The sequence below is a fragment of the Molothrus ater genome, chromosome 27, assembly GCF_012460135.2.
Source record: "Molothrus ater isolate BHLD 08-10-18 breed brown headed cowbird chromosome 27, BPBGC_Mater_1.1, whole genome shotgun sequence".
Taxonomy (NCBI): domain Eukaryota; kingdom Metazoa; phylum Chordata; class Aves; order Passeriformes; family Icteridae; genus Molothrus; species Molothrus ater.
Window position 1 is genome coordinate 4,600,153 of NC_050504.2, and position 17,330 is coordinate 4,617,482.

The following is a 17,330-nucleotide window of genomic DNA, read 5'->3' on the forward strand; positions in this document are numbered from 1 at the left end:
CCAGGCTGGACACTGGGGCACCCTGGGACAGGGGAAGTGTCCCTGCCATGGCAGGGCGGGCACTGGGTGGGCACTGGACAGAGGCCCGGAGCCACGCAGGGGACACGGGCCCTGTGTCACCTGTGGGACGCGGGCCTGGTGCCATCCGTGGGCCCGCTGTCCCCGCTGTCCCCGCTGTCCCCGCAGCCCTCGTCCCCCGCGCCGGTGCTCGGTGTCCCGGCGGTTCCTCCCGCTGCCCCGCAGGTCCCCCCGCCGCGGGACCCGCGCCCCGCACGGAGCACGAGTGGCCTGCGGCCCGCGGGACGCCCCACGCGTGCCCCGGCTGCCGGCCCGGTGCCACCTGCGGGACACCGGCGCCCCGTGACCTCCCAGCCCCGCACCCGCCCCGCACCCGGGGCCGCCCCCTCGCCCCCCGCCCGCCGCTCCCGCGGCCCGGCCGGACCCGCGGCTGCCCCGGGGGGCGGGGGCGCGCCCGGGACCCCCCGGTCGGTGCCGGTTCCGGGGTTTGGGGGGGGGTCCCGGGGAGGGGGGCGGTGGGGGGGGGGGGGGGGGGGGGCGCGGGGCAGGGGCCGAGCGGCGGCACCGCATCAATCACCGCCCGCCCCGCCCCCCGCGCTGATTGACGCGGCCGCAGCCAATGGGGCGCGCCCATGCCCCGCGCGCAGCCAATGGGCGCGGGGGAGGGCGGAAGGTCCCCGCTTGAAGGCGGTGGAGCGGCGCAGGTAGGAGCGGGCGGGGGTCGCGGAGCGGGCGGGGGGCTCGGGGAGGGGGCCGCGCTCGGCCCGGGGGTCGCGGCCCCCGCCCCGCGGGCAGCGCCGGCCCCGGCCCCGGCCCCGCCGTCCCGCAACTTGGCCGCGGGGGCCGGGCCGCGGCGGGGCCGGGGGGGGCGGGCGGCCGCTCTCGCCCGGGAGTTGGGGGTCGCGGGCAGGGTCGCGGCGGGCGCCGGGCCCGGGGCGCCGGGAGAGCTCCGCCCCGCCGCACTGCCCCGGGGGGCCGGGCCCGGCCGGCTCCGTGCGGAGCGGGGACCCCCCCGCCCGCCCCGCGCCTCCATTTTAGCCCGGGGAAGCGAGGCCAGGCCCGGGGGGCTTCGAGAAGGATCGGGGGTGGCGGCAGCCCCGGGCCCCCGCGCCCCGGGCCGCGCTGCGAGCGCCGCCGGGCCCGGCCCCGCCGGCCGGCCCGGGGCGGGATGGAGGTAACGGTGGGAGGGGGCGGCGGGGCCCCCTTGTGACAGCCCTTTCTGTCCCCAGCTCCTGCACTTTCCCACCTCCTCGAGTAAATAAATAAGAAACTTACATCCCGTCGGCAGAGGCTGCGAGGATCCGGAGGCCGTCCCCGTGCTGCCCACCTGGAGCGCAGGTGTGAGGATGGGCCTGGCCAAGATGCCCAGCAAGGTACGTCCCGTGTGCCCCGCTGCCCGGGCTGCCCGGGCTCCCCGGGCCCGGCCCCGGCCCGCTCGGCTGTGCTCAGGTGCCTCGGCAGGTGCTGGGCTGGTTCCCGACCGTGCAGGATGACGCTGGAGCCCTGCACGTAGTTTCTTGGCTGATGCAGAACTTTAAAATGGAGGTTTGGTGTTATGGCTGGAAGCGTGGATTCATCCTGTGCGTGTACAGGGTGTTTCTCTTTCCAAAGCCATTCCAATGCCGGTAGTGAAGAGATGTGGAGGCTCCTCTTGGGAGCAGGTGTGTGTATTTACAGGTGTTACCTGTCCTTGTGTGCAGCAGCATCGAGACATCAAGGCATGACTTGCCCAGAAAAAGAAAGATTTCCTGCTTTTTTTCCCCTCTCTTTATTGTGTTCATCCTTAAACCCCTTATAGTTTACGCTATAAGGTCCTTTTAACTTGCTGATTTGATCTGGTTTGTATATGTATTTGTAGTATCAAAAGAGTTTTTTCTACACCTGTCAGAGGGGTCTTGGTTTTGTCCTGTGAAAACCAAAGGTCTAAAGCTGGAGTTTCCTGCTCACATTTCTGTCCCTCTGGTTTCCCTGTGTGTGAGTGGAGCTTGGCAGGGCTTTGCTGGTGCTTCTTTAGAAAAGTGACCTCTTGCCTTGCTGATGTTACTGCACATTAAAAATGTGTCCCAAACACTCAGGTACAGGAATTGAGTTCTGTGCAGCTGAATAAAACCTGAAGAAAAGTGCTAAAGGGAAGGATATTTCCCTATTTTCATAAATCTACAAGCTAAAGCAGCCTGACTTTAGGCCAGTTATTGGGGCTGAATTTAGACAAATTCTCTTGTAATGGGAAAACCAAAAATCTTATCTCAATCCATTCACACTGACCTTACACAAATCTGCTGTGGTATCTGATCTCCAGTTGGCCAACACAGCAGCAAAGCTCTTGCTCTTTGTACACAGAATAACAGTGAGTTGTTTTGTGGGCTTTAAAAATCGAATTAAATCTCCCTGCTGTGGTTTTGGAAATTATTGTGAAATACCTTGGAAATCTGTGTTGTTGTAGCTCCTGCTGACACCGGTGGGAATTAGGAGATAAATTCTCTGCAGACTGGTCTTCATTTCCAAAGTGCCACGTGCTGATGTCTTGGGGTTTGACGTGTGGCTGTGTGGAGCCTCACCCCCGCGGGCACTGGGGTGTTGGCAGCCCTGTGCATGTCCCATTTGTCCCCATCCTCAATGCCAGCTCCTTAGTCTCATGCTGCAGTCTGGAAAACGGTGGAGGAGAAAACCCAGTGAGGTTTCAGAGAGCTGCAGGCCCTGTGGGATGGGGAGATGGGGCGGGTGTGGGAGGCTGTGGGAGGGCAGGGCAGGGCCCGGGGAGGTGCTGTGGATCCTTTGTGGCTCCCGTGAGCCGGCAGGAGCTGAGGGAAGGAGCAGTGCCTGGTATGCTGCTGGGGCACTCGGGCTGTCCGGCCATCAGTCTGTCCGGCTGTCAGTGTCCAGCCATCGGGCTGACCGTCCTTGTTGGGCTGTCCGGGCATCAGTCTGTCCGGCTGTCAGTGTCCAGCCGTCGGGCTGTCCATCCCTGTTGGGCTGTCCGGCCATCAGTCTGTCCGGCTGTCAGTGTCCAGCCGTCGGGCTGTCCGTCCTTGTTGGGCTGTCTGGCCATCAGTCTGTCCGGCTGTCAGTGTCCAGCTGTCGGGCTGTCCGTCCCTGTTGGGCTGTCTGGCCATCAGTCTGTCCGGCTGTCAGTGTCCAGCCGTCGGGCTGTCCGTCCATCCCTGTTGGGCTGTCCAGCCATCAGGCTGTCTGGCTGTGGGGTGTCCAGCCCTGTCAGGGTGCCTGTCTCTGTCTGGCCCTGTCGGGCTGTCCAGCTGTCAGGATGTGTAGCCCTGTCCGGCTGTCAGTGTGTCCAGCTGTTGGTGTGTCCGGCCATCAGTCTGTCCAGCCCTGTCAGGCTGTCCGGCCGTCGGCGTCTTCTGTAAATCTCTCACAGCCTTCCAAGTGGGCTGTCCAGCCGTTGGGCCGTTGGTGTGTCCGGCCGTCTGTGTGTCCGGCCATCAGTCTGTCCTGCCGTTGGGCTGTCCGGCTCTGTCAGGGTGTCCGGCCATCTGTGTGTCTGGCCATCAGGCTGTCCGGCTCTGTCGGTGTGTCCGGCTGTCGGTGTGTCCCTGTCTGTGTGTCCAGCTGTCTGTGTGTCCGGCCTGTCTGTGCTGTCTGGCTGTCTGTGTGTCCAGCCCTGTCGGTGTGTCCGGCTGTCGGTGTGTCCGGCTGTCAGTGTGTCCAGCCTGTCGGTGTGTCCAGGCCCTGTCGGTGTGTCCGGCTGTCTGTGTGTCCGGCTGTCGGTGTGTCCAGCCGCTGCATCCCCCAGCAGCTCTGCTGAGCGGCGTTTGCTTCTGGAGGGGAGGGTCTTGCTGGACCTTGATTTTTGTGGTGTGTTGAGTGTGTCACAGGTTGAATTGCTCTGCAGCTCTGCCGGGACCTGTCTGAGGGCTGTCCTCACCGTCCCCCCCCCACTTGTGCTCAAGCTCCTGGCACCTGGTGTTGTCACAGTTTTGCAATGTTTTATTGGCACAGAAGAGACCAGCTCAGTTACAGCCCCTGGGTTCTGTGAAGCTCATGACCCAGAGCTCCTCAGAGGGGCAGGGAGCTCTCCCTGCTCCTTCCAGGGGAACGTGCTGCTCCAGCTCTGGCTGTGCCATGCTCACAGAACGGGGACTCCTGCCTTCTCCTTCCCATTGCCACTTCCCTGTGGTTGCCTGGGCTCTGATTCTCCCATGCTGGATTTTTCATAGGAAGTATTGTTATTAAGAACAGGTAGAGTCTCATAATTGTGTTTTTTAGTGGCTATCCACCTTTCCCACATACAGGATGTTTCCCAAACTGAAATAGCATGGTTTTAGGCTCAAAAGCCATTAATAATAACACTTAAAAGTTATTTTATTTACAGATATGCATATACTTATTGTATAGAGACTGTTAAATTTTTGAGGCAGATCTAATCAGAGCAAGTAATGAGAATTAATAGGTGGAAAGATGAGGTAACAATCAGGTGTGAGTAGCTGGGCACACAGCCCTCACCAGCTATTGTGGTTTGAGTGTTCTGGATGCTTGGCAGAAGAGGACACTTCAAAGGATGATGCTGTAAAAATGGGGCTTCACTGGGGACAGCTGCTCTTGTTCATGGGGGCATCTCCAGGTCAGGAACATCCTGTGTGAGGGACAGGTGGGTGGCTGGTCCAGGAGTGGCCAGTTGTGGCACAGTTTTGAGTGGGAAACTGAGACTGGCAGGGCCATAGAAGGTACGTGTCAGAGGCCAAAGCTGTGTAATCTTACACTGCATAGCGATTTTTGCTACTCATCTCCAGATCAGGCTGGGCCATGGAAGCTGCAGCTGTGTCTGTGCTGCAGGAAGGTCCAGACGTGTACTGGAATGTCAAGCTGGAATCTGGGCTCTTGGTTTGTGCCTCAGCAGAAAATCCTACACTGTACAGTGATCAGAAGCTTGATTGCACAGGAATCTCTTTTAATTTCCTTCGCAACAGATTGTCCTCACTCTTCTGTTCCAGTATAAAAGCCACATTTGTTGCTACTTCTGCTTTTTAGCTAAGCTCTAATTCAAGGTAGATTAAAAAACCAATAATACCAGAGGTTTGCATGCCATCATAGGGTCCTGGGTTCCTAAAGTTCTCTCCAAGTGAGACGAGGTGAGGAGACAGTGTGCAGCTGCTGAGTTCCTCACGCAATTGTCTTTCAGGAAAGGTATTTTTGTTACCCTTAAGAATAGATAGTGTTCCCTGTGTGACCCCGTTGGGTGCTGGATGTGGGGCTGCTGATAACACACTGCCCTGCTGTCCTCCTTGGCGCTGGTTCATTGCTGACTTAAAGCCGTGTTCAAGGTCTTTACGCTCATTTTCTTGAGGTACTGCATGAGAGTGCTGAGCCTGGGGTGGGTATGGGGATGGGAATGGCCATCACTGAGGGGACAGCTGGGACTGCAAGGGACAGCCCAGGATTGGGGCTGGTTGTCTGCAGCTCCCTGCTAGGGCATAAAAACCAGCATTAGTCTCACTGCTGTCATTAGCTGAATATTTTTATTGGAGAAACACTTAGGTATAAGCTGCGTTTTCAGCATTTGTGTGGTCAGTAGAGACCTCTGGGCGGCTCTGGCTGCAAGCCCAGGTGGTCGCACACACCCTTAGAAAAATGATGAAATGCGAATTTCCTGGCCCAGAAAACCCAGTTGTAATGAGAGTGCCGTGGTGTGGTTTGTTGAGCAATATATTGGATTTTAAAGCGTAACCGTAGTGCCTTGACTCTGTATCTCCAAATGGTTTTTAGAGGAAGGGAGCGTTGCTCAAGCACGTGGTGGGATTCCTGTGCAGGAGTTCTGATCCCTTCCAGCTCAGGGTATTCTGCAGTTGCTTCTGTGCTATTGAACCGCCCTGTGTGGTGCTGGGACTTGAATCACGAGGAGGAAACAAACTTGTCTGTGTGTGCTGCATAGTGCAGGCCAGGATTGCACGTACTGGAAACACGGTTCCTCCTTTCCTAGCTCTGCAGTCGAGCAGGACAGGTTTTGTTTTCACTCAGTGCATCTCTCAGTGACGGTGAGCACAGCTGGCACTGCTGTGGCTCTTCCTCTTTGCTGGCAAACCATGGTATAAAGCACTTTTTCCTTGGCAGGGCTGCGTTCCTGCTGTAGAGGCAGCAGAGCCTGAGCAGGCATGGAAGAGCCTTTGCCTGGCAGGAATTGCAGCGGCTTTGTGGCACCCCCGGCGTGCCGGGCTCTGTGCTGGGCACAGTCAGTGTCACCGCCTGCCAGGGGCCAGGCTGAAGGTCAGAGAGGGGAAATGGTTTGTGCGGTCCCAAGGGAATGGTTTCTTGCTCTCGGTGTGTGCTGTGTGAGGGAGCTGTGAAGGGCAGGATCGGGGCAGCAGCAGCAGCAGCAGAGCCCCGCTGGCCGGGCTGCCAGCGCTGCGTGCCCCGGCCGCGGCCCCAAACCCTGCCCGGGGGCTGTGGGAGAGCCCCGGAGCCTGGCTGGGGCACGGGGGGCTGCCTGGAGCCCTTGGGCAGATTTCCTGGCAAAATGAGGCCGGGGACCGTGGCAGGAGCAGCGCGGGCCGGGCCGGCAGCGAGCTCCCGGGGCTGCGGCCGGGCGCGGGAGAGCGTCACGTGCAGTTTTGCGGGGAAACGCTCAAACGGCGAAGGTTGTTTGTTTTATTTTTCCCGGGAGCGAGCTCGCGGTGGCAGAGCCGTGCATTTTGGGCAGGAAACGGTTAAAGCGGCGTTGAACCAGCGGCGTTCCGTGTCCTGTGTGTCCCCGGCCGCGGGGGCGGGCGGACTCCAACTCCCGGCGTGTCCCGCGCGCCGCCGCCGCGGGCTCCCCCTGGCGGTGTCCGGCAGCGGCGGGGCCGCGGCGGGCGGACAAAAGGCGGCGGGTCCGCCCCTCCCTCCCCTTCCCCGCCCTCCCTCCCCGCCGGCGGCGGCGGTGCCGGTGCCCGCCCCTCCCTCCCCTTCCCCTCCCCTCCCGCACTGCAGCTCCTCCGCGCGGCCGCGGCGGGCGCTCGGCGGGGCCCCCCGGCTGCGGGCGGGCGCGGGTTGCGCTGCGCGGCGCGGCCGCCGGGGGCGCTGCGGCGGCGCCCCCCGCCCCCCCGCCTCCTCGCCGTCCTCCTCCTCCTTCCCCCCGGTGCATTCTCCGGCTGACGGGAGGGGGAGGGCAGGGAAGGAGCCCGGCCGCCATTTTCGAGCCGCGCCGCCGCCGCGCTCGCCCGGAGCAGGGGGGGACCGGGCGCGCCGACGAGAAGCGCCGCAGCGCCCGCTCCGCCCCAGCGCTCCGACCCGGGGGCGGGGGGGCCCCGCTCCCCCCCTCCCCCCCCACCCCCAGCACTGCGGCCGCCGAGGGAGACGGGCGAGCCCATCCCCCGTTCCGCCGGGGCGGGCGGGGGGGGCGCCGGGGGTGGCGGCGCCGCGGCTGCCGCCCCTCGTCCCGGGGGGGCCCGCTTGGTTTGTTTGCGAACTGCGCCCGTTTCGCCGCGGCCGAGCCCGCCCGGACCGCGCTCGCCGCTCGTCACGTGGTAGGTGCCGCTCGCCCCGCGCCCGCCGCCCCGCGCCCGCCGCGCCTCCCCCGCCGCCCCTTTGTTAGAGCCGCCGCGCCCCGCCGGGCCCCGCCGCCGCCGCGCCCCAACTTCTGCGAGCCCCCCCCTCCCCTGCCCTTCCCCTCCCCGGTGCGGCGGAAAGTGCGGGGGTCGCGGCAGGAGAGCCGCCCCGCACCCCCCCCCCCCCCTCCGCCCGCCCGCCGCCCCCGGTGCTGCGTCTCCCCGGGGCGGGGGGGGCGCCGCGGGCGGGGGGCGGCGGCGCCGCTCGACATTGAAATCCCGGCCCCGGGGGTCCCGCAGGGTCGGGCCGGGGCCTTTCACGTGGCCGCTGCCCCCGGGGAGGGGAAGGGACGGACGGACGGACGGGAGGGAGGAAGGGGGGGCACCGTTCCCTAACCTGGTGGGAAAGGGGGGCTAGGGTGGGGGGGGGGGGGCACACGCGAAGTTTTAAAAGTAAACAGAAAAAAAAAAATTAAATTGCATAACCTCAAAGCTTGCAAAACGCGTGGAGGGAGCAGGTCCCGCGGCCCCAAATCCGCCTGGAAAATAGGAGCGGAGCGGTGCCGGTAATCCCGGTGGGCTGTCACCGGCGGGAGCCGTGTCACCGGGCGCTCTCCCTGCTCCCGGGGTGCACAATATCGTCATTTTCCAGGTGGCTTCGAGCTCCAAAACCGTTTCCCTGTATTTACTTTCTAGCCGCATATCTTGTATTTTATTTATTTCGAAAACCGGCCCTGCCGATCCAGGATTATTTTTCCCAAAACAAGCTGGAGGAGTCCGGCTGTCCTGATATGCTTTCCGTGATCCCTACGTGTGTTTACTTCCATCACGGGATTAGCATCTTCCAGTGCTTGGTTACGGAGAAATTTCCATCATTTGGGGTGTAAATGGGGGTTATGCAGGAGGAAAACTAAAGCCGCTAGATATATTGGGAACTAAACTTATTTTCCCCCCAAAAATCAGACCCACCTTCCAAACCGAGGTGTCATCTCTCCTCTCCTTGAATTTGTGTCCAGGTGGAGCAGAAGGCAGGCACTCCATAGATTATATTCCCTGTTATGTAAAATGCACTTGAATGACAAACTGTAGTTTTCCATGAAACCGGTCAGGATATGGGAGGAACTGCAGGTTTTTTATTTGTTTTGACTGACCATTATATTTTGAACTGGTTTGGGCCACGGCCGTGTCGGTGGTTACATCATGTCGTGTGTGTTGCGTTCAGGGTGCTTTGTGCCTGTGAAAATAAGGTGAGGAGGCAGCAGCCGGTTCTGGGCCGGGCAGGACTCGCCGTGGGTCGGTGCCGCTGCTGCGGGGATGAAACACCGGGGCTGCCCGAGTTGTGAGCGTGGCTGTGTGCGCCCCGAACCTCTGCCAGTCCGGGCATCTGCCTGCGTGCAGGCGTTTTCTCTTTAAAACCATATTTGTCCTTTTTATAGCCTTTGTTTTCATGGAGGAACCTCTGATGCTCTTCCCTGCTTTAGCGTATCCTCTTGGATTTCCATTCTGGCACGGGAACAGCGACGCTCGTCAAGATGATTATATTTTTTTTTTTTTCTTTAATTGAGAAGTCAGCAGCGTTTTATATCGGCGGAGGGGGCGGTGGAGCAGAGCGGGGCCGGGGGCAGCGGGGAGAGTCGGGGGAGCCCGGGGCCGGTACCGGGCCCGGTTCTGCGCTCGGTTCCCAGCCCGGTTCCGCGCTCCGTTCCCCGCTCGGTTCCCGGCCCGGTTCCGCGCTCCCTTCCCCGTTCGGTTCCCGGTCCGGTTCCCCGCTCGGTTCCCGGCCCGGTTCTGCGCTCCCTTCCCCGTTCGGTTCCCGGCCCGGTTCCGCGCTCCCTTCCCCGTTCGGTTCCCGGCCCGGTTCCCTGCTCCCTTCCCCGTTCGGTTCCCGGCCCGGTTCCGCGCTCCCTTCCCCGTTCGGTTCCCCGCTCGGTTCCCGGCCCGGTTCCCTGCTCCCTTCCCCGCTCGGTTCCCGGCCCGGTTCTGCGCTCCCTTCCCCGTTCGGTTCCCGGCCCGGTTCCGCGCTCCCTTCCCCGTTCGGTTCCCCGTTCGGTTCCCGGCCCGGTTCCCCGCTCGGTTCCCGGCCCGGTTCCGCGCTCCCTTCCCCGTTCGGTTCCCGGCCCGGTTCCCCGCTCGGTTCCCGGCCCGGTTCCGCGCTCCGTTCCCCGTTCGGTTCCCGGCCCGGTTCCGCGCTCCGTTCCCCGTTCGGTTCCCGGCCCGGTTCCGCGCTCCGTTCCCCGTTCGGTTCCCGGCCCGGTTCCCCGCCCGCCCCCGCGCACCAGGGCCGGGCGGCCCGGCTTTGGTGCGGCGGGGATGGGGACGGTGTTTTGTTTTTTTCCCCTGTAGCCGCACTGCCAAGGTAGCACAGCTGTGTGGGGCTTAATGGATTGATATGCTGCAGGAGCAGTTAATTGTGGAACTTGGTTGTGGTACTGTTATAGCTGATTTGTAATGATTTAGCAATGAGGAATGACTTGTGTTCTCTCGTCAGAGGTGATAAAGCAGCAGATGACCAGGCAGATGTGGCTGTGGGTTTCTCTTACGCCTTTTTTCCCCCTCTTTTGCCTTGTATTTTTTTTTTTTGAAAGCTGTATTTCAGTCCCATTTGCTCTCGGAGATCATCCGGTAACCGGAGAGCTGGTGAGAGTGTGACATCATGCGAGGCAGGGGTGAAAACTGAGCGGTTCTGTGACCAAAGTCACTTCCTTTTGCCCTGTTTATAACTCGTGTTTTGGTGAAGGCCACTGCCATTATCTAATGAACGCCCAGAACAAAGCCTGTCTCTGGAGTTCCAGCACTCCACCCTTCCCTGCTCGGGCTCCACTTGCTGCCTGTCCTCAGGAACCTCAAAAAGCTTTTCCAGGGAGGATGGGACTCAATGGACAGCGAGGTAAAGATAAGGCCTGGGGATTCTTAGGCCCAGCCCAAGGGGAAGGGTAAAGCTTGGGGAGTGGGAGAAAGGGCAAGCAGCTCATATTTTTATTTCTGGGCTTTCCCCCCACCCCCTTCCATACAATTTTCCTCTTATGGAAAAGTGCCTTTTTCTGGCACCATTTTTTGAGTGTAGGTCAGTGGTATCTCTGCCTGAACCCAAACAGCACCTGATTTTGTACTTTTCTGTTAGTGTTTTTACTGGACTGTCAGAGAAACAGGTGGGTCAACTTAGGGCCTAAATGGGAATTTAATTCCTGGAAGGGTCTCAGGTGGATCACATGGTGATGAGACCAAATAATGAGTAAGGTCTGCACGCCTGCCTCTCTTCCCAGTGTTTATCCTTCCATTAAAAAGAGCTCTGAGCACTGGGCAGTTGCAGTGGCAGGTGATCTGAGAAGCAGCGTTTCCGTTGCTGCATTTTATAAATACCATGTCCCTGCTCATGACTTCCAGGAATACAATGTCTATCTGGAATGAAAAGCAGCAAAGACTTGGTTTGAAAATCCTTCCCTGTAAACAGGAGTTTGGCTGCATGTTGGAGGATGCAGTTTTCTGTGACAAATCGTTTAAATTAGAATAAAAGCTTTCTGTTCTTTCTCAGCTGGGCCAGGAGTTGTCATACCCAAATCAGCAAGAGTCTGGGTGATGCAGAACTTGAGTAAACATAATTCCATTAAACCCTGCCCATGTCCTCGTCAGCCTGAGTTCAGAGCCATGTTTCTGGAAGAGGAGAGTTTGGATAAGGACTCGTTCAGGTTTTTTAAAGAAACTTAGAAAACCGGTCTGGGTCTCTCCTGCCACGAGGTGCAGCCAGCAGGTGACTGCCAGAGTTTGGAGAGTGAGACAAATGGAGAGATGGGAGATGTTAGTAGTTGGGGAGACTTAATTCTGGAGTTCTGACAGTGCAGTATCTGAATTTAGTGATGAAACTGTGCTGTTTATCTGATAAAATGAAGGAGAAAGGTAACAAAATCGAATCTCAGGAGGGGAAATGGGGGTAGGTGTCAGCCTGAACAGGCCTCGTCCTCATCTGTGCCTGAGTTAATCTCTTGCTGCAAACTTATTTTTTTCAGATTTGGTGGTAAGAAAAGTTTAATTGAAATATATATTTCTGTACTGGGAGCTGCTTCAGGCCTCAGAGGCCTTAGCAGAAGGTGGACCTGAAAGATTTCTAATTTTCAGCTCTCAAACGTTAGGAAACATCTCTGTGAAATCTTTATAACTTCCTGTCAGGGTCTGCAGCGACAGGATGTGATGGGAAGGTTACTGCGAGGTTGCTTTGCACTAAATGAGGAAGAGCAAGCCCAGCTCAGGCTGTAATTGCGGCCGTGGAAAAGAACCTGTGATGTGTGAGTGAGCATCACCTCTGATTAAACTGCTCTGGAGCCGGTGTCGCCCGTGGTGGGCTGTGCTCTCCTCTGAGATCAGCCAGCTGAGTCTCTGTCCTGAGGATCCTGAACTGCAGTCAGGATGAAGTCTGTAAACTTGGCTGCCAGCTTGGGCAGGGCTCTGCTGGTTTGGGAAATTTAGCTCTGCTCCCCTTTGGGCTGTCATTTCCTCTTGAGGACATGGCCACTTATCCCAAGGACTTCTTGTAGGGACAGCCTTGTTCTAAAATGCTAAGTATGAAATATGAAGTATTTAAGGTGATGCCACTTTGTGGGGCAGGGGGTTGTTAAGGGTATGGCCAGTTATCCCAAGGCACTCTAAAGGACTTTTTGTAGAGACAGCCAATGCCTTGTTCTAAAATACTAAGTATAAAATACGAAGTATTAAGGTGGTGTCACTTTATGGGCCAGAGGGGTGTTAAGGGTTTTGGAAACAGTTATATGTTTTGAGCAAAGGTGGGTGAATGAAAATGTATCTTTAAAATTAAAAGGCAATTCTGTTTTTTGTTTAACTTGCTCCCTGAGTCCTGAGTTCAGTTTTTCATATTTACTGGGCAACTTGCCCAGATTATGCGAAAGAAAAACAAAATCTTTCTGATACTGGATGGGGGAGACCCAGATTTCACAATTAAAGCTTTCTAAAATTTTATTTTATTTTTTATTTTTTGTCTCTGACAGGCTGCTGCTTTCTGCAGATGTCCCATTATTATTTTTGAAACATATTTCTTTTGATTTGACTCTAAACTGCAACTTTGTTCTGAAGAGTAGCTTAACAGCAATGGGTATTTTTATCTCCAGCCACTTATTTTCCAGGTGAAGGCATTCTTGCTTTGAATTAATCACTTTTCCAGATTTTTTTGGCAGTGATGACAGTTAATCTTGCTTTGTGGCTTCTGTTTTTCTTTCTGACATCATATTGATGAAACCTCCTTTACCTCAGATGATGCAATTGGTTTGGTTTATTTATATCCAGTGAGAGTTCGCAGGCGTAAGAGAGAATTATTCTTGCAGAAAGAGATCTCAGAGTTGACCAGACCCTGCCACTCATGTGGACAAGGAAGTGGAAACAGCAGCTTTTAGTTTAATCTTGAGGGCTTCTCTTTGGAAACAAACAAAAGTGGAGCTCAGTAGTATTTCTGGTATGTTCTTACTACTAAAATTCTTATTTTTCCCTGGGAGATTAGGTGCAAGTCTGTAGTGTTAATAGCTGTGGAATGTACTCGTGTGTGTGTTTTAAAAATCTGTGGTTCTTGTGTATGTTCTTAACCATTTTTTAATTGATATTTAAAAAAAGAGCCTGTTTCCCAAATGTGGGTCATTGCAAGCACACGGTCTGCACGTGATAACTGGCTTATCAATAAGGTGATCGTCCTGTACTTGCCTGTCACGTTCCCTTAATTAAAGCTTTGAGAGTTGCTTCTCAGGTAAATCCCTTTCTAAATTGGTAAACACCTGTCTTACAACTACAAAATGTTGAGAGGTGATAACAAAAGGCACATAGAGAATCTGTTATGTACAGTTGTAACTTTGGTAGATGGACATTGTGGATGTGGAAAATATTTGTAGGACTCAGGGAGTTGCTGTGTGTTGTTATCTGCTGAGGTTAGCACAGATGATGTGTTTTACTTGCAAAATGAAGTGTAGAGGGATTTTATTTTACCAAGTTAGGGGTTTTTTTGTGTGCTTTGTTTTGGTTTTTTGACTGAAACATATTTGTAACCACACGGGCTCAAGAGTTGTCTGCGCTGTAGATTTGTAGTGGGGGAGGAGAGGGGAAGTGGGAATTGGTAGAATGCTCACTTCCTCCAGGGTAACTCTGCTTCTATTGCTTCTAACAGCACCTTGGTGTGCGTCAGGAAATGGGTGTTGGGGACTGCTTGGGCTGAAGGGCTTTCAGGGTGCAGTAACGCAGAATTTGGGATCGTGTCAGGGAGCTAAACCATAATCCAGGAACATAAATGTGTGAGGTAGGTGTGTGTGTGTGGCCAGGCAGTGCAGGGAGGGATGGAGGGCACAGGTGATGGAGCCAGGTGGGTGCCATGGTGAGATTGATGTCTGGGAGGAGAGCATGGACAGCCCTCCCCATGTTTCTCATGACCCTCACTGGAAGCTCAGTGCCTGGTTTCTCCCCAAGAAATTCCTTCCACAAAGAATTCAGAGAGCCAAAACTTCCTGTGTTTGTTTTGGGCTTATTTTCTGGGGTACTGCACAAAATCACGTGCTTGGAAACCCAGTTCTCCTTCCAGTGTCTGATTGTAAAATTGGTTTTTAGAAGCAGAGGGTGTTGAATAAGTCAGCAGGCCAGGGGATTGTTTTCAGGGGTGTCGTGACCCGCTCCTGCTCCTGGTGTAGTGTGACTGGGTGTGCTCCTCCTGCCCCTCTGACCTCCCAGCTCTGCCCCAGCCGTGTCCCCCTCCTCCTCCCTCTGCTCAGGCTTCCAGGAGCTGGAAGGAGCCCTGGTGGCTCTGCTGCTCCTGGGGAGCGAGGGAAGATGGGTGAGTTACGGTTACCCTGGTTTTACCTGCTTGCTGCAGCCTTTCATCTTAGCTCTGTTAATTACTGCTAAGTGCTCTGGCAGTGCTCTGCTTCTGAAGGGAAAATGAAGAACGTTCATTCAGGATTAGAGCTAAAGACGTGCTGTAAACACCACGCTGGCCTTCCAGAGGCAGCTCCTCCTGGACCTGGCCAGGCCGAGTCCAGCACAGGGGTTGTGCCAGGGCTGCTGGAGGCTGGGCTGGGGTTGAGCTGTGCTGGTGGAGCTGGAGCAGTGTCCAGTCACCCTGGCAGCTCTCTGCCAGCAGGGCTGGTGCCACAGCAGGAGCTCCTTGGTCCCACGTGTGTCACCTTGAGGGCTGGGAATTAAAGACCCTTGGCAGGGAAAAACAGTGGAAAGAGGGAGCTGTGGGTGCTCACATGGATCTGCTAATACTGATGGGGGACAGCAGTTTCAGTAGAACTTGCCAGCCCAGTTTGAGTCCCAGGAGCAGGCAACAGATTGGGGATAATTCTTGGAATTACTGTGAGACTTAGCAGAATGCTCTGAAAGTTCCTCAGTCTGTGTGAATGACCTTCCCATTCTATGACCTTTCCTTTTCTTTATTCTCCTTCCTCAGAGATGCTTTAACACCTTCTCCCCTCCAATTCCCTGTTAGGAAGAAATTCCAGATAAGTGTAATACAGCTTTAATAACAACACTATAAACAGAGGGAGGGAACATGCTTACAGATGTTCCTTAATGTCTGTTCCAGGGTTGCTCATAAAAGTTGAGGTCTAATTCAGTGTTAGAGGAGCCAGTGCTGTCCAGTACACAGAGAGTTTATAAGGACTTAAATAAAATACAAAAAATAGACCAAATAATTTTTGAAGGTCATCTATAAGCTGCTAGAACAAAGCCTTATTCTTAGGGGAGGCTTTCCAGGCTTCCAAAGTACTCTAAATGCTGTCCACTCAAGGAAAAGTGGAGCCAAGGAGGTCTGCAGTAGCTTAGCCAGGAGGATTTGCTGTTTCCAAGTGCGTTTGCTAACCTGGAGGAAAAAGCAGTGTCAAAGTTTTGCTTCCGTTTCCCACTTCTGTTAATTCAAGTTGGCGACCTACAAATTAACTCACTCCAGCCTGCATCTCCTGCAGACTCCTGGCTGTGCAGCTACCTTCATGAAGAGTCATTTAGCTCCAAGGGGAGAGGTTTCTGCTCTTTTTGCACTTGGGTGTTTCCAAAGCCGCTGTGAATGTCTGGTGGTGACTGTGGTGGAGAGCCCTGAGCCAGAGTTCCCTCTGGAAGGGAAACCCACATGTTTCTGCAGAACTGGGAACCTGTCAGGGGCAGTCATCCCCAGTTGTGTGTGTGTCTCTAGTGAAGGTCTTGGAAGGAGGCTGGAGTGGAGGAAGTCTTTATTCTGACAGTCTTCCTCCCTCCTCTCCCAAGGGTGTCTTAGTTACAAGTGGAAAGTTCCCTGCAAGTTCCTTTTTTTTCATTCTTCCCTGAATAGGCATGTTCAGTTTTTATTTATGGACCCAAATGGTGACTAAAAGCCATTTTCAGTGAGTGTGGCCTAAACTTTTAGACATGCAGATCCTTTTTTAGTAAGGATAAAGTGTAGTCAATTACAGAATACCATAAGTTCTGTGAGCTGGGGACTTGGGAAGCCTGAACCCTCCTCCAGCAGCTCAATATTTCTGCTGCAACAGCTTTTTTAAGTGGGTTCCTCTGGGAGTGTATTCTTCCTTCTCTGGCTCCTTCTTCTGTGTCACCTAACTGGATTTTATGGAGAGTGAGTTAGAGGGACTGTTAGCAGGGTAGGGACAGCCCTCAGGCCCAGTCCAGGCTGGAGGATGAACAGATGGAAATCATTTTGGGATTCCAGGACTGTGGAGGGTTTGTGTTTTGGACCTGGTGAGGGGCTGGACAGTTGACCCAATGTATGTACTCACTGGAAACCACACAGAGCAAATTTTGAGCCTTCCCTCAAATGGGAATGTGGGTTTGTTTCTCTGTCTCATCTCTGACTTTTCACAAGAATTCAGGTACTAGTACTTTGATTTCAGCCTTGATGTCTTTCTGGTCCCTGTTACAGAAAAGCACCTGAATCTGATGTTGGGAGCAACTGGATGAGCCCAGAAACAAAACTGGCTGTGAGATTTTCCTTGTTAAACATATTCAAACTTCAGATAGTCCTTGCTTTTCCTGTTAAGTGGTGCATTAATATGGTCATTGGGGTGTGTTAATGAGCAGCTACAACAAGCTTATGCAAATTTATATGAAATTAGAGGATTGGCATATCAGGCAAGAGATCAGGGCAACTTTTTATTTTAAAGTTGATGTGAAATAGCTTATGAAGATGCTAAATAACTTCAGCAGTAAAAGGAAAATAAGTAATTGTTTCACTGGCAGCACAGCCAGTGCTGTGGGGTATTTGAATGCAATTTAAAAAGGCATTTAAAAACACTGACAGTTTCAGTGGTAAGCAAAGTGGATGAATGACCAGAGACTTGTAGGTGGATGGGAAGAGGCTGCAGTGTAGAGAAACAAAGAGTTTTTAGTTCTTTAGTTATTTCTTTTTACTTGTTTGCTCTAGTTGAGTTAAACCCAGGCTTACTCTGACAGTCAGTGTAGAACTCCTCTGTGCGTGTGTGGGTTAATCTTTATCCATGCTCTTGAAAGAGAAATGGGAATTGCTAACACTGGAAATCACCTGGCTCATTCGGAAATGTACTTCTGGGAAAGTAGGTTTCGTATACACCAGGGAAGAGACTTTCTTGAAATCCCGGTTTCAGGGAAGCAGTGGGGTTCCTTCAGCCACTGGGAATTTAAGCATATGGAGATTTGTTCCCCTCAAGCCCTGTCTGTGTTACATGTTATAGTCAAATTTGTCATTTTTAAGACCCCTGAGCTGGCAGTAGAAGCACTGAAAGCTATTTCATAGGTGTAGCTCAGGGATTTTAATGATGAAGTTGGTGAGCTGCTGGCATTGAAGAATAGGAGCATCCAGGGCTGGAGCTTTCACGAAGGCCTGGAAGG

At 55.0% G+C, this 17,330-nt stretch overlaps 2 protein-coding genes across 2 annotated transcripts in view; both read left to right on the plus strand.

The window, feature by feature from the left end:
- Positions 1-650: 650 nt before the first annotated feature.
- LOC118696514 (basic proline-rich protein-like) lies at positions 651-10,122 on the plus strand. Its single transcript, XM_036398669.1, has 6 exons — positions 651-722; positions 1,057-1,192; positions 6,940-7,087; positions 7,286-7,797; positions 9,182-9,795; positions 10,093-10,122. The coding sequence occupies exons 1-6, from the start codon at positions 651-653 to the stop codon at positions 10,120-10,122; spliced, it is 1,512 nt and encodes a 503-aa protein (XP_036254562.1).
- The window catches only part of KANSL1 (KAT8 regulatory NSL complex subunit 1), a 75,899-nt gene continuing 59,761 nt past the window's right edge, over positions 1,193-17,330 (plus strand). The window contains 1 exon segment of the mRNA XM_036399012.2: positions 1,193-1,391. The gene's annotated coding sequence lies outside the window, so the exon portion shown is untranslated.